This window comes from Diuraphis noxia, unplaced genomic scaffold (assembly GCF_037042655.1).
Source record: "Diuraphis noxia isolate RWA-SAM2 unplaced genomic scaffold, SU_Dnox_SAM2 contig0003, whole genome shotgun sequence".
NCBI lineage: Eukaryota > Metazoa > Arthropoda > Insecta > Hemiptera > Aphididae > Diuraphis > Diuraphis noxia.
Genome location: NW_028301713.1, coordinates 17,250,301 through 17,276,307, shown reverse-complemented (window position 1 = coordinate 17,276,307; position 26,007 = coordinate 17,250,301). Strand labels below are relative to the sequence as shown.

Here is a 26,007-nt window from a genome sequence, read left to right as displayed (position 1 = left end):
TCATTAGTCATAGAATTTCTAAGCCATGTTTTTATTCGCCGCATTACTGAAAACGATCTTTCGCATGACGCAGAACTTACTGGAATAGTAAGTGCTACTTGTAATAGTTTATATAAATTTGGAAAAACGCTATAAACAAAACGCCTATGCTGGGCACCAAGATTTATCAGAGGTAGATGTAAGATAATTAAGAAACGCCTATGCTGGGCACCAAGATTTATCAGAGGTAGATGTAAGATAATTAAGAAAACCGCGAAAGACATCTTGAGAAGTTACTTGAGTTCTAGCATTTTGATTTTCAAATGAACATTCAAAAGAAAGCTGAACAGATTCTAGTTTTACCATGAAAAAATATACAAAATGGTGGAACCTGGCTTCAGTGAAGCTAATGCCCAGAGTTACTTATCTAGTCAATATAGAAATCTATAAAAAATTGTAATTGCCGTGCAATCATTCATATCTATAGCCGTGATAATAACTGTCACAGCTATGTGGCAATAACTAATAAGTATGATTAACGCTGTAAAATGAGTTTTAAAGTAAGCAGTCATATTATATATTTTTATAGGACGAATAAAACTTATTGTTCAATCATAATTCAAAGATTAAAAGAACCAAGTAACGCCGACATTATCACCCCAGAGCGCTAGTAATACACATTTGCACAGCTTCTATAGAATAACATTGCATAATTTGGTCGTGCTATCACTAACCCATAATGTTAACGGATCTTATATTTTTTTGTGCGCAAAATAATTAACCGTTGAAAGTCCAAACTTTTCTTTATGCTGTTGGTTTCTCAAGAATTAATTTGCGCGCCGTTCTCTATACTTGGCTACTCGGGCACGTTTATATTCTCTACACTACTGTTGTCACTACGAGTGATGTTCTGAAGTCCTTCCAGTGAGGTAATACAATTTGATATGTCGAACACCAACGTCAACGTTAGTTTTGCTTGCCAACGATGTTTCTCACCAATCCGATTGGACAGCTCGTTCAACAGCATCAGTGAACACACTGTTGCTGAATTGTCACGTAAGTATTAAATTGATTAATATTTGATCTCATTATGGTGTACTTAATGGTTGTTGTTGCTGTTTGCAGTGCCGATCGTCGCATGTCCAGAAGTAGATCTTGAGTCTCAGGCAAAACATATTGATCACATAATACCTGGTTTTCACTTGAATGATTCATCCAGTGGTAATAATGGTTTCACATTGTTGGGCGAAGGGGAAACACCGACTCTTAGTCATCAAATGAAGGTTAGTTACATGTAAACATTGTAGTTCTTATGTGTGGTTAGATTATGTTTAATGGTTATTTCAAGGGTGCTCTACTCACTACCCTCGATAGATAATAATGTAGTCCCCACTTCAATTTAATATCCTGTCCTACGTGACTACAAATTATTCATGTCCTTGCTATTAAGCAGTATGTAAGCAAGAATGAAAAACATTTAAGGTAAGAATTGGTCTACTATTTTGGACTTGCACCTGGAAAATTATATGAGGATAGTTTCATCATCAATCTATCTGAATATTGATTCATTAAAAAAAATCAATTTACAATTTCTCATTAGATATTTTTTTTTTAGTATTTTATGTATAATATTAAAATAATTTTATATTCTTTTGTGTAGGTGGCAGCTAATCTTTTCGATATTGTGTCTGGAAATTCAAAGGTAAATCATCCACTGTGCGATGAGTGCACTGATGTATTGATGGACATGATGGAAGAGGAGCTACAACAAGCTGAAGCGGACTACATAGATTATAGCAATTACTTGAAAGAGTTTGTAACATTTTTATTATAATTTAGACTATTGGTTATTAAATTATAACATTATATTCATTATTTAGACTTTCTGCTGAAGAACCAGAAGACATGGATGCATTGAACAAAGAGTTGGAAGACGTGAGTAGTAAATATATACTATAAAAAAAAAAAAAAAAAGCAGTGAATAGAGAATAAATTAAATAAATGGGTAACAAAGTTCATGAAAAAGTCCACTAAAAATAGATATCATACGAACATTTGTTGTTGGATAGCTTGGCACAGCAGTGGTGGGTAGTGGTGCACCTCTTAAAGTTGCTTATCTAAAATGTAAAAAAAATTCTAATTTTGGTTTTAAAAAAGTACTTGGCAGAATATTTATTTTTTTATCAATAATGTAAAAACTAGCAAAAAATGTATTTAACTTGTTGATATGGTTAAAGATACATAATTTTACTGTGTCCATAAATAATAAATTATTATTAGCAAAGAGTATGTTGCAAGAAACGAATATCTTTAATCTTTTTTGAAGAATAATTTAAAGGATAATTTTGTCTACATTTTGATGAATAACTGGGGTATCTTTATCTGTTAGATACGCTAATATCATATAAATAAAATGCCTGGTATACTGAGTTTGGTGCAATGACTAGGTATTATTTTATACATTCCAAACTATTTCAAAATAGAAAATATAAAGAAAGTCGGTTCTTGCACCAGACAATTCAATTGTTATAACTTATAGTTAATATCCAACTGTAAAATGAATTCAAAAATTCTAATACCGTTATAGTTGTTGAAAGAAGAAAAAAAGTTAATGAGTGAACTAGCAAACTTGCAAGACACTGAAAACGCATTAGATTGTGATCTAAAGGAAGCAGAGAAAGAAAAAGAAAGATTAATTAAAGAAGAAGAGCGGTATTGGAAAGAATACAGTAAACATCGAAGGGATTGTATTCTTATTGAAGATAAACAAAAAAGGTTTGTTTTTACTATAGAATGAGTTTTGATTTTTTAATACTGACATGATTCAGTTTTATAAATTATTTTAAATTTAAAATCAGATAATTTTATTTTATATTTTTTAAATGTACAATATTTGTTGTAGCGTTGAATGTCAAATAATGTATACCACTTCACAATTGGCCAAGCTCAGAAAGACAAATGTATTTAACGCTACCTTTCACATATGGCATCATGGTCATTTTGGGACTATTAACAAATTAAGATTGGGTAGATTGCCATCTGCTCCAGTGGATTGGGCAGAAATAAATGCAGCTTGGGGACAAGTCACGTTGCTGTTAGTGTCATTAGCTAGATATATGAATTTAAAATTTGAAAAATATCGTCTTGTGCCTTATGGAAATCATTCTTATGTTGAAGTAAGTTGTTATAAATATTCTGTTAAGATTATTTGAAAGAAAAAATTTAATTTACCTAATAATTATTTATATAGAAAACATTAACTTCCGATCATTTATCTAACCATATCAATATTTTTTTTTACAATATTCCTGAATTCATATTTTTGACAAGTTCTTTGAAGTAAATTAATTGTTAGTTAATTAATATGTACTAATTATAAATTATAAAATTTATATTTAAACTAATTACAATGTATAAACTATATATAAAGTAACAACAATTATAACATGAACATTTGTTAAGTTAATAATAGTCAGTGATAGGATATTATCATTTATAGATTTATAAGCAGACACTGAGTTCTGTTACCAGACCTAATACTTTTTAGTTATTATATTCTTATCTTAATAGGTCTCTAGACCACTGCCTTTTGAGTCTTCTATGTACATCATTAGGTGGGTTACTTCTCAGTAAAAGTTAGTTTAAAATCCAAAGCTATATAATTTCTTATATGATGTGTATAAGTTTTCATTATTAATAATTCATTGTTGGTCATAAATTGGACTGGTACCAAATAAAATACATTTTATTAACTAATTTTAATGTTTTAGGTCTTAGGCGAGAAAAAGACATTGCCACTGTATGGCCAAGGTGGCATACGTTTTGTCTGGAACACAAAATTTGATTTAGCTATGGTTGCATTTTTAGACTGTCTTCAGCAATTCAAAGAAGAAGTTGAGAAAGGTAATTCTGGATTCCATCTGCCGTATCGGATGGAAAAAGGAAAAATAGAAGATTCAGCAACTGGCAATACATATAATATCCGGTAATTAAATTTAATTACATTTATTAAAAATATAAATTATTATTTGAGCACTAATATTTATAATATATATTGTCATTTTAGAATACAATTGAATTCCGAAGAAGGTTGGACAAAAGCTCTCAAGTTCATGCTTACTAATTTAAAATGGGGTTTAGGTTGGGTATCTGCTAAGATAAACCACGAAATGTAAATTAAAAAAAAAATGTATGATGAATTTGAAATTGAAAAATAATATAATTTTTATTTTATAATTTTTATATAAATGTTTAACTCATTAAATATTAAATCAACAATGTAATTGGTTTTAATTTAATTGTTCAAAACAATTTTGTTGGTTAAAAACCACATTAAGCCAAAAAGAAAACTAGACGACCCATTTAAAACTTCAGATTGAGTGATGATATCTCTGATTTGTGGTATAGTATATTCTACGACTTCAATGTCTTCTCCTTCGTTCGCAAGACCTCCTCCATCAGAAACTTTCATTTGATCAGTCACTTCGGTGTAAAAAAATGTCATAATGGAACCAGCTGTACTTAATGCAGCTCTAGAAATAAAAAAAATCATTACAATTCAATGGTTTATCTTTCAACTTTTATTGTTATTAATACATTATTAAATTATAATATATAATAAACGTTTTATATTTTATAAAACATTAATTGTCTGTATAGAAAACAAAATTTGAGCTTTTATTTTTATATCCCTCATTAATAACTGACTAAAAATAATTGCATCAGGTGATTTATAATGATTAGTGTAGAAATAAATAAATAAAAAGGTCTAGACATGAGAAAATGTATGCCTGTCAACCTTTGATGTATAATATGTCCTCCAATAATTTGTTTGAGACCACGCGTAAACATGGGTAAGTAGTTGAACATTTAAATAGCTATTGAAAATGTGTTCGAGCTGTAGTAAAAACATTATTTAAAGCTTTATTTAAGATTATTTGATACTTAAAAATGATAAATATATTTTACATAAACATCACACTCACTCATCAATTAGTGAAAATAAAAATGGATTAATTTTAAAAAATTTATTTAAACTACATTACTTCTATAATAAAATGTCTATTTGTCAACAGGAAAACAATGATATTAGATGTAGTATAAAAATAGTGGTCTAATAATGCACTATTAATATACCATGGTAGAAACTAGAAAGTATAAATATACTAGGTATATTTTAATTTTTAAAGTAGAAAAAATTATAATAACATTACCTACAACTGATGATTTTTTCCATATCTGACACTTTGACATCATAGCCACATTCTTCTCTAACTTCATCAACAGCTATTTCTACAAGAGATTTGTTCTTGTCTACAATGCCAGCACAAAATTCAACGGTCAATCCAATGCTAGTTGGATATTTTACAGTATCAATAGGTCCATCTTTTGGCCTATCAGATTCAGGTATACTTTTATAGTAGACACCTACAAATAATTATAAACATTCAACAATACAATACAATATACCAATCAATGTACAATTGCTACCGGGTCTAAATTGTTTAACGCACACCAATGTATTTCTGGTTCTGTTGTAAATGATCACAAACACTCTACACATAAAAAAAAAAACCAGCTAGATAAAAAAATAGGTAATTACATTAATAATTTAAAGATGTAAATTAATATTCTTATATTTATTTTATTTTGGGCATTAAAAGTAAAAAAGGTACTCGTCTAATATGCTACCTACCCATAAAATAGTATCTACCAAAATACTGTATGCGGGTGCCGTATAGTATGCTACCTACCATAGTTGGTCAACTTTTTTACCAATAATACAAAATGAAATAGAACTAGGATTAATTATTTATTCAGATCAATGGCGAGTAGTACCTTAAAAGATATAGATTATCACCACGAAACCGTCAATCATTCCGAGTGTTTTGTTGATCCTACAACGCGCCCAAACACAAACGATCGAGTGTATATGCCATATGGAGACATGTTAAAATTAAATATAAAATTAAAACCCGAAGAACAACAGATTTGTTAGACCGACAATTAATAGAAGAATGGTGGTGGTTCGTTAATATCCAACACGATTTATTAGAAGTTTTCTGGAATGATATAAAAATAGTATATGATGTATAATAATATATTAATATATAATGACGAATTGAAATATTATAAAAAAATAGTATATAATGACGTATTGAAATATGAAGTACTTGAAACGGTAAATAAATTATTTAGTAATAAATTGTTTTAATTTGTTATTATTTTATGGTAGGTAGCATACTACACCAACGAAGTAGCGGTAGGTAGCATATTAGACAATTACCGTAAAAAATATAACCAGACCATTGAAAATGGTACCTAGGTGACACCTAGTAGGTGTATATTATCTATATTTTTTTTTTTATTAATTAAAAAAAAAAATAGGTAATATATAATAAATAATTGATTAATAACTTTTTAATTGCACTGAAAATAAATTGTGAAAATTTTAAATTGTATAATTAATAGGAATTACTGATTTAGTTATCCTCATAAGTAAGGACAGTATTTAAATGCAAAGATCATTATTATTATTATTTTTTTTGTGTTCTAGAACAAAATTAATTTTATGTAAAAGATACTTTAAATGTGAAATTTTTACTTCACTTTATTTTGCATTTTTTAATGTTATTAAATTTTTAGAGAATTTATAAACATTTTTAGCTCATTTTATTAATTTTTAGTGCATATATTAATACATTATACAAACCTTCACCATAATTTTTAGCATGCTTAAACAATTTAAACAATATAAAGGGTATCTAGTTAAACCTGAATATACTGTATTTTTTGGTTTTAAAACAATTCTATTACCTACTTAATGAGTCATTTAACTAATAGTTAGTATTTCTCACATAATAAATACTTATAAAATGAAAAGCAAAATCATTTACTAGATAGTATGATGTAAGATATTTGAGCTTCTTATATTCATCATTATAAATTATTAAAATAATTAAAACATATATTATTAAATAGATATTTTTTTAATTAACTAATTTTATTTTCTAACTTGTTAAATTACATTGAAAAATATTTTGATCTTCTCAAGTTAGAAATAGAAATTCATAGGGACTAAAATTATGTGTAATATGAAATTAAAAAGTGTGTTATAGTCTGTAATAACTAGTAACTTTTTTTAGTTTTTCTTCAATGAATTATATCTAATATAGTGTTTTCAAGATGACTAGATCGATAACGTTTTATTGTGATGTAGTCTGTAGATAATTAAAAATTGACTACCCTACGTTTATTAATAATTGTTATAAGTGCATCATTTAAAACATAATTGCATTTATATTTTCATTTATGCACTGTACTCAAATTTTGTACACTACAATTAGGTTAACATTTTTTTAGTAATGTCTATAGGACCCTAAAATAATGCATTATATTAAATATATTTACCCATTATGGCTATCTATTAGGTCCCATTTTATTTCATTTCCTCCCTAAATAGAAAAACAAAAAATGCATTGATATTTCGCAGCTAATAATTTCTAAGTAAAATATCAATTTCGATGTGTACTTGTTTAAATATCAATGAAAACGGTTTAATAAATGCCGATTCTGTGGTTTTAACGACCCTGACATCGGTTATAGGCTTCATGGTTATTTCAAACAGGTTTCGAGTAGTTATCTGTAAACACGAAAAACAAAATTACAAAATATTCAAGCAGCCGAAACGATGTAAAAACATAGGTACATTATGTATAAAATAAATATAATTATTATATAATTTACCTACCCGCGTAACGAGATAATTCAGGCGTAGAGCGGACGGTTGAGGTTTTAAGTACTCTCTATCCAGTTAATGGCCAATCGGGACGGAAAATGAAACGTAACTAACGAAAAAGAAAATCTATAAAATTCGTTAATCGATCCCAAACTGTGGCGGTGGCATACTCGGATATCAATAATTGTCGCCGCACACTGTAATACCGTATTAAATAAAAACAAAATATTATATTATTATTATAGCCAATAGGTACCGCGTATTAATGTGTGTCCATGTCAACCGTTATCATGGTAAACACCACAGATATCTATACTATACTATATTAGTATAGATATCTATTCTGTGGTAAACACCGATGATGATAAATATAATAAAATATTAATAGATATCACTATTTTAAAGAACAGGTTATACGTCGGAAGGAATATTTTCGGTCAGATTTTGTTACAGTGGTGTAGTTCTTCAAACCGCCGAGCGCTGCAAGTATGGAGTATGGACATATTCATTAATAATTCCTATAATACAAACTACAAACCATATTAAGACTAAGTTTTTAATTTATAAATTAATAAACTTTTTCATAGCCTCATAGGTAATTTATAGACCTACATTTTGAGTGTAGCCTACTATAATTTTAGACCTTCATTTTTTTTATTTAGACCCTACTATAACAACTCAGTAACAAGTATAACAAAATGTTGATAATATTAATATATTTTTCATCAAACTAATTGAATTATTTTATTTTAATATAAAAAGTATTAATCTTTTTTTAGACATTCATTTAAATATATATTTTTAAGAGATTGGCAATGGCATTTAAAAAATAATTTGATTCATTTTAGATTATTTAACATTTTTGTTTTTCGCGGCTTATGTTTGAAATGCTTGAATAATAGTTGTTCGAAAAAATATGCCTGGTAATTTAATATATGATTCTGCATAGTTTTGAAATAGAAAAATGTTCTATAATTTCACTACAACGATTAGGTTCACTAGGACTGGTTCCTAAGATTTAGTTGGTAGGGGGGCTTTCATAATTTTCACAAATGATTATACAATATACGGAGTCAAAAAATCTTTATTTTAGTAATCAGTTAAGTGTGATGACTGACAGTGACTTTGTGTATGTTAGTATTTTTAGTATTTAAAAGTATAACTTTATTCTGTGTGGTAGGTACAAAGTAAATACATTTTTTTAAAAGTACATATTATATTTTCATGAAACAGACTCACATAACACATGTTGGTAAATTTACCAAATTTGTTTACTAGTAGTAGTTAGTAGTTTTAAATACTAATTGTGTTTTACATTATAATTGTGCACTCAAATAAACTTGGAGTTTAGGATTTAACATCACACTATTAGATAGGCACAATTGAAAACTAAAATCATAACATTAATGGTATTATATTTATTTTGTAGGTAATCAATTAAGCTCTTCTGATTTATTCATAGATAGGTAGTTATTGTTTATACGGCTATAATGCATCAACTAATAAATACAATAATTAATAAGTTGAACAATGAGTTAATCTTAATTCATATTATTAAATTATTTATTTATGAAAATCAAACATTTTATCATGATTATAATAATATTATAGTATTATAATATTATAATATAATATTATAGTATTAATATATAACTGTATTATATGTATATAGTATAGACGTATAGTGCTAAAATTAGGGGGCGGGACTCAGCTCCTATACTAGCTGTAAACAGTGGCGAAACGACCGTGGTGTTTGAGAAACGATTGCTTCTCGATTTTTTTAAGGTTTGTGGATGGGTGGGTGCCGTGGGTATAATATATAATAGGTACCTATAGCGGTTATAGGGCTATAGCCGGCAAGTCGGTGGGTGAGTGTGTAAATTGTAAGTTTGCTTATGGGTTATTTATTTTAGGTTCGTTTCGCCACAATTATATTCTACAATTTACCTAATTAGTAATTACCTTTTTGATGGACGATTTTTGACAATTCATTTTAGAGCACGGTTAACTAGCAGCGCCAATCTAGTGGTAAATAGCCGAACCATATCACTGTAACAATATCTGACCGCGGTTGTGCCATACAAACTACAAAGCCGCGGCTACCGACGCATAACTTGTTCTTTATAATCAAAAAGTATAAATTTATAATGAGATCAGTGTGGTAGCACAGAATATATGAAATTTATTTCATATATTCTGTGGTTGTACTGGTTGTAGTAGGTGTTTACTGTTTACCACCATGACTATTTACTATTTAGTGATGCTACGTCATAGTTGTACGTGTCAGTCGCAGTGGGGTTAGAGTGGTTAGACCACAACTTATTGCTACGAACAACTACCACTCCCACAACGATATAAATATATAATATAGTATTTTGAGGATATGACTGAAATAGTGAAATGTTATTTTTCCATCGTATTGGTTATATTATTTAATTTTATAATCCGACTCTGAAGTAAATTAAATGTTAAGTTGCATATTGTAACAATTCGTAACACAGAATAATTACTTAATACTGAACTGAACTTATTCAGTTAACAATGACTATTTAAAAAAAATATAAATGTATAATAGTATGTCAGAGATTTGTAATAATGTTTTGCAGAATTTTGGAGTAGTTTTAGAGATTTTATCTCGGGGCTCTCGGCGGAATGCATTCGGAAATTCGGATGAGTATTGAGTGACTCAATATTTAATAATATTGTGGTACCTATATGATTCTCGATGTAGTGTAGTTGTAGCAACGTTGTTTTGTTATTTATCATATTTCAGGGGGGGTACTTTGATAATTGATTAGGATGTTACGTTATCGCGGTCCGTCAGACACTCCGAGCACAGAATATAACAATGCTCCGAGTCTCCGACCGCGGCTGACCGACGACCGTCACAATTGAACTCTTCACTATAGTTCACTGTTCACTTCATTCTCCACTTCATCAGTCATTCACCCGCTGGCCGCTACCAGCGCTCTGTAGTGTGTTGATCTGTTGAACATTCGAGCGACGCCGACTCTTCCTAGTATTTTGTCCCTCATCCGATTTTTAATTTCCTGTAACTAATAAAAACATTTAAAAACAATAATTGAATAACAGGCAACAGCACACTCACTGAATCATATGATCGTGTCGAGTGGCCAAAATCTGTGGAAATTATACGGCAGAGTACGTCGCTTATCAACCGCAGGTCCTATTCGTATGGCAGATTCGAGCATTGCACGTAAGTCGTCCATCTGTTGATGATTCGTTCATTTTCCAGGTGAACCGTTGACAGTTGTAATCTGGTAGTTCTTATTTTAAGTAGCTGTTATTATTGTTGTCGCTGCATGTTAGTGTTTTGTAAGTTACAAATTGTAACTGTTGCTCTAATGCAATCACCCTCCGTTTTACACAACACTGTGCGTATAACCTGTTAAAGTAGTGTGTCTGCAACGGTCACCATGTTTGCCAAATCAATATCGTCGTTTTTCTTTGCTAGGACACTAAACACGACCATACCCAAGATGATGTCGTCCACATGCATTGAAGCATTGTCCGCTGAAGGTCGCCAGGACTTTTACAGCTCGTTTGACACCGTACTCACTGATTGCGACGGTGTACTGTGGCTGCTGAACAACACAATACAGGGTGCCACAGAAGTCATGAACGGCTTCAAGGCGAACAACAAGAAGGTGTTTTTCGTCACCAACAACAGCACTAAATCCCACACGCAGTTCTTGGAGAAGTTTCACGCACTAGGATTCAAAGCCCTTGCCAATGAAGTGGTCAGTACTAGTTTCTTGGCTGCAAAATACTTAAAAGCCAATCTCGATCCATCTAAGCAAGTTTATGTGGTTGGATCCCCAGCTATTGCATGTGAACTAGATGCATTGAATATAAGACACTTCGGTGTTGGTGAAGATTATTTAAAATCTTCTGTACCCACATTTGTTGAAAACATAAAGCTTGAACCTAACGTTGGTGCTGTGTTGGTTGGATTTGACGAACATCTTAGTTATCCAAAACTATTTAAAGCTGCATCCTATTTGAAGGATCCTAATGTCCTGTTTGTGGCAACTAACACTGACGAGAGTTTCCCAGTGCCTGGGACAGGTTTAGTTATGCCTGGCACTGGTAGTCTGGTGTGTGCTGTCAAGACTTGTGCTGGACGAGAGCCATTTGTTGTTGGCAAACCGTCAAGTTATATATGCAATGTCCTAACAGAAACTAGTAAAATCGATCCTTCGAGAACATTAATGATTGGTGACCGTTGCAACACAGATATACTGTTGGGTAAACGTTGTGGTTTTAAAACACTGTTGGTATTAACTGGTGTTAATAGCCTGAAGGATGTGGAAGAGTGGAGTAATTCTGATGATCCTAAATTACTAGAGTTGGTACCTGATTATTACGCTCAGAGTATTGATAGTTTAAGAGCGACATTTCCAGTGCCATTGTAATGATTAAATTACAATTATTACTATTTATTTTAAATAGATAATTAAAAATATTAAACTAATGCATTTTAGAAAAATTATATTGTGTTATCACTGTTTTTAGACAATTTTTAGGGGTGGATCCTTTAAATGTTTTTTCACATTCTGTTCAACTTAGCTATATTTTAGTCATAAGTTATTGTTCAACATTGATTTTACTTCAATCATAGCAAAAATTATGGAATGTATTTCATACCCATCATTATACAGTGTATAATGTTTTTGGAAATGTTAATTCTCTAATAAAATGTGTATTTTATCTTAAATAGTACAATGTATAATTCTTATGTTATCATAGAATAATAATATGTTACCTATTCTGTTTAATTTTTTTTGTAAATTAAATTTTTGTTTTTTTGTTAATGAACAAATGTTGTGATAAACAGTCTTTTATTGTTTATCTACCAATATTTGTTTAGTTGTTATAAACAAAGGCGGAAATCCATAAAAATTTCTGGGAGGGCTAAATTAACTAAAAAAAAAACTATATTCAAATAAATCAGATTTCACATGAAACCTGACAAAATATTTATTTATTTTTTTTTTTTTGGGGGGGGAGGGCTGTTACAATATTTGGTTTACTTATTTTAATTTTAGTCTATTTTTGACTCTATATATTCTAAATTTATAAAGTATCTATTAAATACTATCTAGTACCTATTAATTAAGATTAATTGCGTGGAATAAATAAAAGTATAGTAGGTTTTTACTTAACACGCGCAATACTCAATTACAACAACAAATTGATCAATACTTATAGAGTTACATTACCAACACTCGACAGTAAAATAATAAATATTACATAAAAATGAGTCTCGCATTAATTGTTGTCGGTGATATTTCCCTAAGCGCTGTCATCAGTCTTTTTTTGTTCCACTACATATGTATGTAGTGTTAAAATATTCATTTTTATAATTTTGTTTTGATTTATTATTAAAAATATAATAGTAACTTATTTGGTTGTTAATTAAACTTCGCTCCAATATATTCATTGTGAAAAAAAAAAAATAAACACCTATATTTCGGCGTTCTTCAGTGTAGTATACTCATAAAAAATAATAGGAATATCACTGTATACTGTATAGTGTATAACAATCAATAATTATGAGTTTATCAGTCAGCTGATTTTTTTTTTTTAATAGGTTTTAAGTAATTATAAATTACTTAAACATTGCAATGTCAGATACATCATAGGTACTTATTAAGTTATAATATGTTATGTGTTCTTATTAATTATTATCTTTTAATACAGTAATACTTGTCACATTTGAATACCATTCATGCATAAAAAATAATATATTCAATATTCATATATTATGCAATTTTAAAATTAGTATTATACTATTGTTTAACATTTTCTAGATAAATTATAGAAAAATGTTTTTCAATTTTGAAACATTAAACTCACAAATAGCATAATATTATTTATTTAATTAATCATATTATTGTACAAAATACTATTGTTTATTTAACATTTACTGTAAATTGATAGGGATTATTGATAAATCTGTGAAAGAGACATGATATCATATTATCATTTGTCTGTAGTTACTTATATTATTATTGTTGGGATGATGCAATATTTGCAAGTTATACGTGGATTCGATATGATTCGTTTTATTAAGATAACCTTTCTTAAAAAGTTCATCATTTTAGAGTTATTAATTGAAAATTTAGATTATACCGATAGATATTACCTATTTTAACACCATTATTAAGTTTCATAAGATTACATTAATACTTATTTCATAATTAACTATATATTATAATATAGATTCATTTTGTTATAGAAATATTCAAAATTATACAATTTATTTATAATTGTAAATCTATATTGAAAAACAATGGTCTTGTTTATTGATTTAATATTGACAGCAATGGACATTATTACTCATACTTTAACTGTCATTAGTTAGTTTGCATTAATTTTGTTTAATAATATACTTATAATAGACATCGTTTTCAACAATTATTTAGTTGTAAGTTTTTAATAAAGATGATCAGCTGTTTTGTCTTATCCAGGTTGTGGGCTTTCAACAGAATATTGGAAATTCCAACTTTAATGATCTTGTTTGTAAAAAAAAGTACCTACCTACTTGAAAATATAATCCTGGTGTGATTAATCTGTATTGTTGCTTGAATAATATATATGTGTTAAGTAAATTAACTTATATTTAACTGAGATTGGCGAGATTTAACTTTATTCAAATAAAAGAGAATAGCTTAAAAGTATAGATACCTATGTGTTTAAAAATTATTTTGTTTTGCTCATTATTTTTATTTACTTTTAAATTTGAATAATAGACAATAGTATGTATTGAAAATATGCACATCATTATATAGTAGCTATGTGGATTGTAACCGTTTTAAGTATTTGTGGGAGAATATTTCTGGCTCCAAAATAAATCTTTCTTGTAATGAAAAGTTAGAAGCTCCACTTGGAAACTGTAGTCTGCAATATTTTCACTTGTGAGTCAATGAGATTCATAATAAAATCCAATGTTATACATATTATATGTCTCTGTGTTGTGTTTGCATTTTTAACGTTAAAATCAATACTTACATAAAATATACTGTCAGAATATTTAATTATAGGTAATAGACTAATATATTAATTGGAATAATAGATAGGTAAATAAATAAATTAAAAAACAATAAGTACCTACCTAATTCATTTTTATATTTTTTTTGTCTGGATTCCTTTTAATGTGGTAAAAATACTTCGATTTTCCATTTTCCACTATGAGGGTAGTTTCTGGTAGGAAATTTAATCTATTTGATACTTTCTACTGATATAGTTGTTGAAATATATGAATAAAATAAACTGTACCCTCTTGCACAATATCTGTATAAACGGAACCTAATTTGTTGTCAGTTGATGTTATAATTCTATAATGAATAATAACATTAATTAATAATTACCTACATATTATTTATTTTGGGAATAAACTTTAGCATATTATGTGCATTGAAATAAACTATATTTATAGTTTTTGCAAATATGCTGCTGTGCGCTGGGCGGCATTAATATAGTTATCACTGATGCACTTGTCTATATTTAGTATTTTTCTCTTATTCGCGCCATAGACAATATAAGAATGGATAGGACACGCCTATACCAGTTTCATATGGGACTGTGTGTTTTTTTGGTATCTGGTCACTTCCCCGTCTGCCATTTCCCCCTCACACGTTTCCCCGTATCCACTTCCCCGTATGACATTTCCCCTTCCATATTGTATTTATTTCTGAAATATTCAAACTATATCGTGTAAATATAATAATATGTGTAATATAATTAATAAAATATAAGTAATAAAAATACAAAAAAATTATCATAAAATATTTTAATGTTGTAGTTCTAAATTATGAGCGATTCCAATTAAGTACTCATATAGATCACGTTCATCATATGTAGACACAATATTTTCTATACGCCTAGCAATATCTCGATATTTTTTTCTTTTTTGCTGAAGGTTCCTGTCCAGCAATAAATTGATTAATTTTGTTAAATGTTGTTCTTTTTTGATAACCTCAATAAGTCGCCATATAGTAGGATGAACCGCAGCTAACAAAGACGAGAATGCTCTATGCCAACCTTCAATATTATTGTTTGTTTTTGGTAAACCTGCTTGTGCAGCATCATATTGGTTCCACAATTTCAAATCAAATATTGGAGGTCGCCGTATATTTCTTCGAGTTGGTCTCCCAATCCAAGTATCTTCAAAATAATCTATTAAATGGATAATAACTCTTCATTGTCTACAAAAAAACTGTTGAGACATTAATTTATCAAATTTAGTTTATTTATATTAGTTTATCGACGAATCATTTGGATTTTACACCGATAGCGAAAAATATTAGTCGAAAACATTAACAATAAAATAGCGAAATGTAGACGTATAGAAAATATTGTGTCTACATATGATGAACGTGATCTAAATACCTACTTAATAATTTGAATCGCTCATAATTTAGAACTACAACATTAAAATATTTTATGGTAATTTTTTTTTTTATGTTTTATATTTATGAGTATACTTATAATAGACGGGGAAATATCTTACGGGGAAGTGGTTACGGGGAAACGCGTGACGAGGAAATGGCAGACGGGGAAGTGTCCATGAATCGTTTTTTTGCGGAAGAGAGAACGTAAAGAGAGAAAGACGATATGGGGCCTTTTTTAAAGTTATGTACAAAAACTGTTTTATTAAATAATAACAATTACATGATGGCTGATACTATAGACAATAGTCATGATACTAATATTCTATATTACAAATTACAATACCTCTGAAGTAAATTGACTAAACTCTTTCATTTTAGACATGAATGATGAATGAAAATTGTATATTACAATTTACAATGAATACTTTTAATAATTGTTGAATATCTTAATTATTAATAAATTATTACCAAACTAAACAACATTATTAATACTTTACTCCTGTCAACTTGTTTTAAATACAATACTTAATATAGATCATTCTTATTTATTACTAATTATGATTATATAGTAACTAGTAAGACGCAGTAACTAGTAACAGCTAACACGGAGTCACGGACTAATATTATTATTTATTATCATTTATCATAATATCAATATTTGCCCTATATAACTTTAAAAAGCGGGTAAGCGGATGTCGCTCTGCTGTACATTAGGTGGTGGGGTGGACCCCTGACTAGGGTAGGTTAGATTTGAATGGAATGATAGGTATCATTGTATACGAAAAACGATTCTGAACGGAGATGATTTGCCAGTCTAGGATATATTATATTTAAATATTGTCATATACATGTTCTATTTTGAAACAAATATTTTATATTTTATCAATTAGGACGTATTTTGCATAAGGAATGGTTAATCAATTTTTCCAAAAACATTGCATGTAGTTATCATAATTCATAATACCTTATATTATCATAGATACACAATATACCTGGTTTGAGGATAAATCGTTATCTTTCAAATTTCCTTTATAGCTATTTGAAGAAAAACTTATGGAAAACTTAGTGTTGAATTTTTTAACCTTAAATATAAATACAAACAATTTTGTGAATTTTGAACTACAAAATAATTTGCAAATATTCATGGTTTTGACGAATTATTGTCAATATTTGAACTTCAAATGCTAATAAAAAAAAAATTGTGCCTATGTATTCTTATAATTTTTTAAACACTATATGAATAACTTATGAGGAACTTTGTATTAAATTTTCAAGTATTTTAATAGGGCCAAAAAAATGTTATCGACACTTCTAAAAAAAATTTTCATAAAAATCGAAAATTTCAGTGGTCTATAAATAACTCAAAAAAAGTCAAAAATTTTTTAAAAATAAACTGTATATAGATAACACTAACATAAACATTTGGTGAAAATTTCAAGTATTTATAGTGATTAGTTTTTGAATTACAACCATATTAATAAATCGATTTGGTCGAAACTGGTTTTGCGTAAAAATTCCGGTTTTCTGTCATTTTTTTTGTTTTTCTCGATTTTTTTGAAAACTGTTGGAAAAGTTTACTTTTGACCTTTATAATGCACCAAGGATATTCACTTTTACATCAGAAACCACCCCCAAAGTTTGAAATTGAAGCATTATTTTGACTAGTTATGCTGTACACAGAAACAAAAAAAAAAAAAAAAAAAACACATCATTGTAAAATCAATACATTCATCACTTCGTTCAGAATCTAAAATGTATCGCTAAATTTTCTTGTTATAAGTTCTTATGTCTTATCCATTCTTATATTATCTATGACTCGCACACATTCTGTTAGGTATTGAATATTGATATCTTCGACATTGTGATTTATTATTATTATTATTATATTATTATTATTATTATTGCAGAGTTGAGGGTCTCGTACAGAGACAAGGGCGATGTCTTGCTCGAAGATAATTTGGAATCGAAAAATCCGCATCAGCTGTTTTCTATATGGTTTAAAAAAGCTTCGGAACGCGGCGATGTGAGACAGCCCAATGCCGCTTGTTTAGCTACGGCAACTAAGTAATGCCAGATTACTGTAGTCTACAATATATATAATATAATATAAAATATACTATAAAATATAAGCCTAAGTGTTATGTGAGTACCTAGTGAGTACGTGCATACCTATCTCAAAAAGTACCAATTCAACGGTTGCTAGTGAAGTTTTCACTTATGGTTTGTCATAGCCCCGGAGTATTTTGTAATGGGTATGCGGAAAAAATGACCACGGAAATTAAAGTGTGTGCCATTGTACAATTTTTATAATAATTTGTTGATTAAATCATAATACAATCACACAGTTATTTTTATTTTGTTATACAATAAGTATAGGTACATATTCAAAATATAATAATTGATAAAACTCAAAAGTGATGATACTATGATAGTACGCGATATCATCACACTATTATAAATAAGTAGATGATAAATAATAATCATTAATCAGCGATCAGTCATAAATTTAATATATGTGAGTTGTCCCTCGTCAGTTGTAATTCAATTCAATTTTTTTTCTTAAAATAATCTAATAGACACTCATTATTTTCCAAACTTATATTTATTACATTTTATAGAAACTGAAAAAGTTCTCATTGATGTAACACCATTTAAACTAAAAAAAGTCAAAAATAAATTTAATATAATATTTTATTTTACAAATATGACGGACAGAGACCTATTTAATAATATACAGTTCATTGGTACAGCATTTGGTTACATTGAGCAACAATAAAGATATAAATGTATAGGTATAAAGATACAGATAAAAAATACAAGTTAAATTCATTTAAAAAAATGTAATTATATTTATTAAATGTATTATATTTAAATATATATGTATTAATATGCATTTTAAATTTAAAATTTTTTCGGAGGGTTTTTTGTGAGCATATTTTTCCACGATTCGTTTTGTTGATTGATGTCTTAGAAAACTTACTTAGATTGCCAAAAATAATAAAAATTTAAACAATCCATATATTAAATAAAAATTAAATGCTGTTCGCCATTAGTAATATATTACTTCAACTTTTTTTCGTATTTATTCAACCAATCCAACCTTGATTTTTTACACGCCAATACGTTTTTATCGAATGATATGGACACACCACTACGTACGCATTATTATTTATTATAACCTGTAATAATTACATTTAAGACTTAACTACTCATTAGTAATTTATTTCTGTATTTTACATAGCGTGTGTATTTTTGTAACGTTCCGTAGGTCTGGTATTCCGTCGGCTAGATTTGTTTTACTTAAAGGTTTCGACGAATCTGGTTATACGTTTTTTACAAATTCAGAGAGCCGCAAGGGCCGGGAAATCGTGAGTACCGTGTCACTTTGTTTTAATACATATTCTGATGTACCTATATTATTATTTATTATAAGCTAGCTGTCCCAGAGGCATCGAGAACCAAGTGTACCAAAGCTTATATAGTTGTATATTATTTATTTATTTATTTATATTATATAATATTAACATGGAATTTAATTGTTCTCCGCGACCCAAATCGAATGTTTATAGTACTGAACATTTTAATGATTATATTTTAGCAATGTTAATATCAACATTCTTTTTCAAATGAAAACTTTTTCCGATTATCGAAAATTTGAACTACATCATGAAATTATATGTAGGTACTTAATAATATCTTTTGGTCATCATCGACACGTTAAAGTCATCAGAAGTAAATTATTGATCAGAAATGTGTGTTACAAAGATGACATGAATTTTTTTATGTGTAACGGATATTGTAATGTCGCCATTATTACACGGATTTCAGATCACTCCAACTATGGAGTGGCGTATAACTTTATTTTAATAATTTTAGACATCAAACATTAATTGAATAAAACACATAGATATTAGATATAATATAGAAATTAAAGTACAAAATCTAATTTTCGCTACACACTTAAATTCTAATTAGTTATAAAATAAACACCCGTACCAACCATACATTTGGGGGGGGGGGGGAGGGAGTGGTTTAACCCCCAAAACCCCCCCTATCTACGCCACTGTAATTATGTCAAGGTATACATGCATTAGAATATTATAATTTCTAGGAAGAAAACCCAGTCGCAGCCATGACGATATATTGGGACGCATTAGACCGATCGGTAAGTTTTGATTTATAATTATAACACATTTCTATATGCTATTTCTATATATGTATATATAATCTTGTTGACGAGGTTCTGTCGCTATTCTACGTTAATGATCATAGTTCGGGACTTATTGCTCTAAAAAAAAATGGAATCATGTGTTTGCATTTGCCCAGGTGCAGACTGATATCTATTCGGTCCACTATTATCGGAAAAATTACAACCTTAACTTTAAACTTAATTTTTGCCAAATGGTTACTTACTAATAATCTAAGACCGTGCTTATGCGATATGACTCATCATAATCAATAGATGTCTTGTTGATAAATATTTTTAAAATTTGAATTTATTTGGGGCAATTGTTTGTTATTTATATTGTACTTGAAATCATAAATCATAGGTAAGATCTCTTGGTTTAATGGTTTGGTAAGGTTAATTAATTGAGTTTAGTGAAGACGATATGAGGTTTATTCGATAACAGCAGGGCCATCTATTGGATTATCACTAAATATGATAAATTATCGTAATACATTTGTATTGTTTTAAATTGCCTTTCAATTTAGTTTAATCTATTAGAAGTAATAAAATGCTCGAAAAAAATAAATAAAAGTTTATGTTTTCAAGTTTCCGATGAATGAAATGGATTTTGTACTTGTAAAGCAATGCTGAGACCTCCCCAAAAATATTGCATTAAAATCTGCTTGCCTTAATGATCTACATAGTCATAACTTAAAGTTTAGCCGAACAGAGTGAATCATGTTGATCCACGATGATTTAACAAGGTGTTCTAAATATATGTCCTAAAATTCGTCAAAAATTATGATATTATACTATAGATGGATTATTTTGTATCAGCCCTGGGGGAATTATACGAACATTCGCCCACTGTACCATATGTGCCTATGCATAATAGTGCAGGCTCAGTCTGGATTTTGTATTGTGTGACTAAAAAATGTAATTACGTGCAATAAAATATTATAAATAATTTAATAATCATTATTTGTTTTAACGAATACATTCAACAAAATAAAAAACAAAAACACATCGTATGAAAAATTATGTAGGTATATCCTATTTAAATAAAATGTTTGGATTTTATAATTATTTTAATTTTTAACTATAATTTAAAAATATTTGCTTTCCATATAATGTTCTGAAGCTATAAGATAAACTATTAAATGATAATTTAAATTAATAAATTTTTGACATTGCCAAACCAAATTTGTATGTTAAGTAAGTACTAAGTACCGCATATTTAGATTTTATAAACTAGTCGAAAAAAATAAAATTGTTTAATTTTTCACAATAATTTAACTGTTGGCGGGTATAAGTGAAGAAAATTATTAGTTACAATTTTAGGCAAATTATTCTTTAAAATAGATAAACTAAAATTTCGTATAGTATACGTCATATAAGTCCAAAATCCTACATTATATATACTTAACCAATAGTAAATCATGTAGACGCTAATATTATTGATTTTTCGATTACTTATAGGTACGGATCGAAGGGGCTGTGGAGAAAATCGATGAAACCGAATCCACGAAGTATTTCGATACGAGACCGAAAAGCAGCCAAATCGGTGCTCATGTAAGTCGGCAGAGTACAGTTATAGACAGCAGAAAGTCACTTTTGGAACAAAACGAAAAGCTCGAAGTTGAGTTTGCCGAAAAACGAGTGCCCAGACCGTCTTATTGGTAAATACATGAGTCTATGCGGGGCCGTGTGTCCGGCGTATAAATGTGGCCGGAAATTTAGTGTTAAATGATATTTGTGGTTGGATATATACCTACTTACCTATTATAAACACTTAATTTTAAATGACTACAATTTTGCTGAAATTCTTTCTGATGTAGCTAAATGGTTTTCGACTTACGTCAATAATTTACTTGTGAAAAACATTTACTATATTTTATCGCAAATCGTGGCATTCAGAACTCCCTCAAAACTTATTTTTCGTTTTGCTTTGAGTCAGTATAGGCATATAATAATTCTATTCATTAGGGTAATCTGAATTTGAGTCAAAAATTTTTTCTGATAGTGGTCAGTTAGTTTCACAGGGATGGGCTAACCTTTCCCCCCGAAATCTCCTCTTGAAATAGTTCTACCATTTATACAAATTGTTAATAACTCTAAACAAAACTATAATACCGCGAGATAAGGCCCTTCTATACATTTTCGATTCAGGTGGCACTTGAATTTAACATGTGAAACTCACATTTTTGTCTACAGGAATGGCTACAAAATAATACCCAAAACGATGGAGTTTTGGCAAGGACAAAGTGACAGGCTGCACGATCGCATCGTTTTCGAACGGGCAGATCAGGCAGCTAAAAAACAAATCACCAGTCATGCCGGCGAAAACGGTTGGGTATTTTACCGTCTCTCTCCGTAACGTTGTGTCGTATATCAAATACCATCTATATCTATCGTGTATCGACATGAATGTATTATAACAAGAAAAATGCAGACTTCCAATTAATTGTATTTTTTATTTTTTACATACCTAGTAGATGGTGATGTATAGTGTACCTACTAATATCTCATATGATACATATTAAATGATAATAATTTAAAAAAAAAATCAAACTATAAAATGTACTAGACAAGAAGTAATTATCACAAAATATGTTTAAAAATAGGTAGGTAAATTTCCAATTGTTTCAGATGTTCATCCTTGAAATTGAGTTACTATCATTGCAAATACAGATATTATTGGAAATTGAGTACTTTAAATGGTAAAATAGTACCAGAAAATGTTAAATTCATGTGTGGTATAAAACTTTCCATCATGTTGAGCGCGATTCCCAGTTAAACTTCGCAAATTTTTGGATTCATTGTTATCCTAATATTTTTACTATGTTTGTGCTTTATGCATTTTATGTAGTTAAAATGAGAGTGATTATTAAAAAAAGTAACGAAAATTGCCACAATAATGCATTGGATATATTCAAGGAATTGAAAAATATTAAGTTATTACTTACTTTATATAATTAAATGATAATTTTAGTTGGAAAAAGTGAAAAAAAATTAAAATAAGTTATTATTTGATCATAAAAGGAGGTGGTGATAGTAGACAGTATAGGTATTACAGTAGGTATAGAAAATGTCTGTTCTTCACCCAAATAAAATTTCATACATGCCATTAATGGTTATACTTAGGTACTGCTATCAACTGTGAAGTACTTAATGTTATAAATGTTACATGCAAATCATGTCTAAAAACTAGACTAGTGTATACCTACGTTGTATACATAAATGCATATATGATTATGCGTATGCCTATACGGCTATACCCTTAAAATTGAAAACTGAAGCATTATTTCGACTACTTATCGTCTACACAGGCTCAAAAAAACATCGGTGAATTGCTCTGCTGTAGGGATGGGAGTAGTGGACCTCGGTTATGGAGTAGGAGGTCACTATAATAAATGATGTGTTAAATTTGAATGCAATGATAGATATAACATATTATATAGGTATAACCTACGAAAAGCCGAAAAAACGGAGACAATTTGTCATTCTAGGGTATTACATTAATTTATTGTATATCTATAACCTTTTGATAGTACATCGTTATTATACGTGTGAATTTTTAAATTTGGACGCTCTTAAAGTGTCATAGAAATAAAATGTCCATTATTGCTAGAAATAGGTACTGCTAATGCAATAGATGCTGTAAATAACAAATAAGCGAGGGAAAAATAATTAATATTTTTTACTTTTATAACTAGCACTTAACATATCCTAACTTATAATATAAACTAAAATTCTAATTTAATTATTTTAGATGATATTTTATAGTATATAAGAGTATATTATTTATATATTACATACATATAATTATGTAAATATACTTTTTCAAATACATGTATTTGTTTTTGTTAACAGCTAAAATATTGTAATATCACAGAAAATTCCATTAAATTTAGGACAGACAATATATACTACTATCAAATTATAGGACAGATGCGTATTACTAAAAGAAGTTTATGTTATTTTGTAATTTATGCACCAAATTGGATATCGGTAGAAAAAATTAATTATGACGCAACGTTTTGGGAGAATATATTATGATAAAATAATTAAAAACGTAAGAATTAATATATATTTTAAAATAAATGCAAATATGATTATACTAATATATTATTATTATACTTCAACTTTACACTTAATTTTGAACTACATTTATAGGTATTATTTGAAGTGCTTCTAGAATTTATTTATTTATTTATTTTTTTTTTTATCCTAAAAGGATGTGCGAATCTGACATTGAAGATCCAGATCATATACTTGAAAATATAAAAATAAAAAATAAATATTAAATCGTGTTCTTGAGAAGTTTACCCAGATACCCCAACTTATTATTAGTTACTACCTACACATTTTTAATAAATTACCTCTATCTATATTAATATTTCATTTGTATTAAAAAAAAAAAGGTAATTATGCTATAAATATACAGGTGTTCCAAAGAGATCTCACATTCTGACAAATGAAATAACTTTTGTTCTAATCAATATTTTTTAAAAATTTCTTTTAAATATATAATCCATAGACACTTGCGCTACATTTTTAGAATACATTTTTTATTTTTTAATACTGAAAATAAAAAGCTTATAAATTGATAAATTTTTTTTCGAAATATTCAATATCTAGTCTTGATGAAGAATTGATTTTCTTTTCGGAAAAATAAAGAAATTGCGAACTTTTCCAAGAGTTGCTAAACAATCTCTTGTTTGTGTAACGCTACATGATTTAGATACTTCTAGGTTTAACACATGTGCTGAGCAGTGAACATAAATTGCTAATGGGTGTGTGTCTTTAATATGTGCTTGAACGCCATTAAATTTACCCGACATGGAGGCCGCCCCATCATACCCCTGACCACATAAATATGTCGTATCTATGCCAAAATTTTGCTGGAACGAATTGCAAAAAATCTTCATGAAGTTTAAGGGTGTTTAATTCTACATATCTGACACACAAAGATACCTGTTCTGGCTGTTCTATACCTGACACATCGGCCGTTTCGTCAGCGAGAACTGAAAAACACTTTGCTTCGTTTACTCTTAAAACTATTTTGTTTAATAATACTTTGTTACAGGAATCGATTATTTCGTTTTGACTAGTAGAACTTGTGTACTTAATGGTACCAGAACTTTCAAGATATGATCTCATATCACTATCACCCGGGCCCTATAGCGAAGAATTGCCCTAAAATTACCGTCATTATTTTGTTCGTCATCTGAAAATGTTTTGAAAATGTTCCCAGAGTCACGATGCCCTCTTAGTGCCATATTTTGCCGGCCACACAAAATAATTGCCTCAATAACAGGAATAATATTTTTACGATTTTCTATTATTTCTTTTTTTCCTTCCAATATCAATTTGTTTGTCTACTGATAAAGTGGGATTTTTAATAATATTTAAAAAAATTCCTGAATTTAATATACATTTTTTATGGTATTCTAATTGCGAGTGATTTTTGAAATATTCTAATGCATGTTTCCAATTGTCATATTTTTTTGTAACTAATGATCCTAATATTTGGTTATTAAATCCAGCATAATTAGTTGAAAAAGCAACACAAAATTTACAATTTGCTCTATTGTCTATATCAGAATACACTAACCAAGGAAATCTAGCAAACCATTTATATTGAAATTTCAAGTGCTTAGCAGTTTTATCTTTTCCAACAATAAATATTTTCACAGGAAAAT

General features: G+C 28.8%; 3 protein-coding genes across 9 annotated transcripts; 2 read left to right on the top strand and 1 right to left on the bottom strand.

The window, feature by feature from the left end:
• The first annotated feature begins 679 nt into the window (after positions 1 to 679).
• On the top strand, positions 680 to 4,262 carry Atg6 (Beclin-1-like Atg6). The gene is made up of 8 exons (XM_015516646.2): positions 680 to 1,035; positions 1,105 to 1,262; positions 1,640 to 1,791; positions 1,860 to 1,914; positions 2,567 to 2,754; positions 2,882 to 3,155; positions 3,750 to 3,964; positions 4,046 to 4,262. The coding sequence occupies exons 1-8, from the start codon at positions 924 to 926 to the stop codon at positions 4,152 to 4,154; spliced, it is 1,263 nt and encodes a 420-aa protein (XP_015372132.1). The 5' UTR covers positions 680 to 923; the 3' UTR covers positions 4,155 to 4,262.
• Positions 3,969 to 9,823, bottom strand: LOC107167551 (uridine diphosphate glucose pyrophosphatase NUDT14-like). Of its 5 annotated transcripts, XM_015516650.2 has the most exons (8): positions 9,680 to 9,799; positions 7,974 to 8,197; positions 7,730 to 7,914; positions 7,511 to 7,621; positions 7,390 to 7,433; positions 5,470 to 5,534; positions 5,193 to 5,406; positions 3,969 to 4,511 (listed from the first exon to the last, which is right to left on the bottom strand). In XM_015516650.2, exons 4-8 carry the CDS (start codon positions 7,589 to 7,591, stop codon positions 4,274 to 4,276), a joined length of 642 nt encoding a protein of 213 aa, XP_015372136.1. In that variant the 5' UTR covers positions 7,592 to 7,621; positions 7,730 to 7,914; positions 7,974 to 8,197; positions 9,680 to 9,799; the 3' UTR covers positions 3,969 to 4,273. The 5 variants fall into 5 exon arrangements, with proteins under 5 accessions (XP_015372136.1, XP_015372134.1, XP_015372137.1 ...); XM_015516648.2 differs by lacking the exon at positions 7,974 to 8,197 and having other exon boundaries at positions 9,680 to 9,823; XM_015516651.2 differs by having other exon boundaries at positions 7,726 to 8,197; positions 9,680 to 9,801.
• Positions 9,824 to 10,338: 515 nt separating this feature from the next.
• Positions 10,339 to 22,766, top strand: LOC107167548 (pyridoxine/pyridoxamine 5'-phosphate oxidase). 3 transcript variants are annotated; one of them, XM_015516644.2, is made up of 7 exons: positions 10,514 to 10,736; positions 10,811 to 10,934; positions 18,042 to 18,198; positions 19,403 to 19,502; positions 20,246 to 20,299; positions 21,782 to 21,981; positions 22,517 to 22,766. In XM_015516644.2, the coding sequence occupies exons 2-7, from the start codon at positions 10,835 to 10,837 to the stop codon at positions 22,677 to 22,679; spliced, it is 774 nt and encodes a 257-aa protein (XP_015372130.1). In that variant the 5' UTR covers positions 10,514 to 10,736; positions 10,811 to 10,834; the 3' UTR covers positions 22,680 to 22,766. The 3 variants fall into 3 exon arrangements, with proteins under 3 accessions (XP_015372128.1, XP_015372130.1, XP_015372129.1); XM_015516643.2 differs by having other exon boundaries at positions 10,515 to 10,934; XM_015516642.2 differs by lacking the exons at positions 18,042 to 18,198; positions 19,403 to 19,502; positions 20,246 to 20,299; positions 21,782 to 21,981; positions 22,517 to 22,766 and adding an exon at positions 11,193 to 12,455 and having other exon boundaries at positions 10,339 to 10,934.
• The last annotated feature ends 3,241 nt before the right edge of the window (positions 22,767 to 26,007 follow it).

Bases quoted from the DNA above. Each gene is read 5' to 3' on its own strand.
- Atg6 (XM_015516646.2), top strand. From the start codon at position 924: ATGTCGAACACCAACGTCAACGTTAGTTTTGCTTGCCAACGATGTTTC. The intron at 1,036-1,104 runs GTAAGTATTAAA...TGCTGTTTGCAG, and splicing joins CACTGTTGCTGAATTGTCAC to TGCCGATCGTCGCATGTCCA. The intron at 1,792-1,859 runs GTTTGTAACATT...TTCATTATTTAG, and splicing joins TATAGCAATTACTTGAAAGA to ACTTTCTGCTGAAGAACCAG.
- LOC107167551 (XM_015516648.2), bottom strand. From the start codon at position 7,591: ATGAAGCCTATAACCGATGTCAGGGTCGTTAAAACCACAGAATCGGCA. The intron at 5,407-5,469 runs GTAGCAATTGTA...AATTATTTGTAG, and splicing joins CGTTAAACAATTTAGACCCG to GTGTCTACTATAAAAGTATA. The intron at 4,512-5,192 runs GTAATGTTATTA...TTTTATTTCTAG, and splicing joins GAAAAAATCATCAGTTGTAG to AGCTGCATTAAGTACAGCTG.
- LOC107167548 (XM_015516642.2), top strand. From the start codon at position 11,218: ATGATGTCGTCCACATGCATTGAAGCATTGTCCGCTGAAGGTCGCCAG.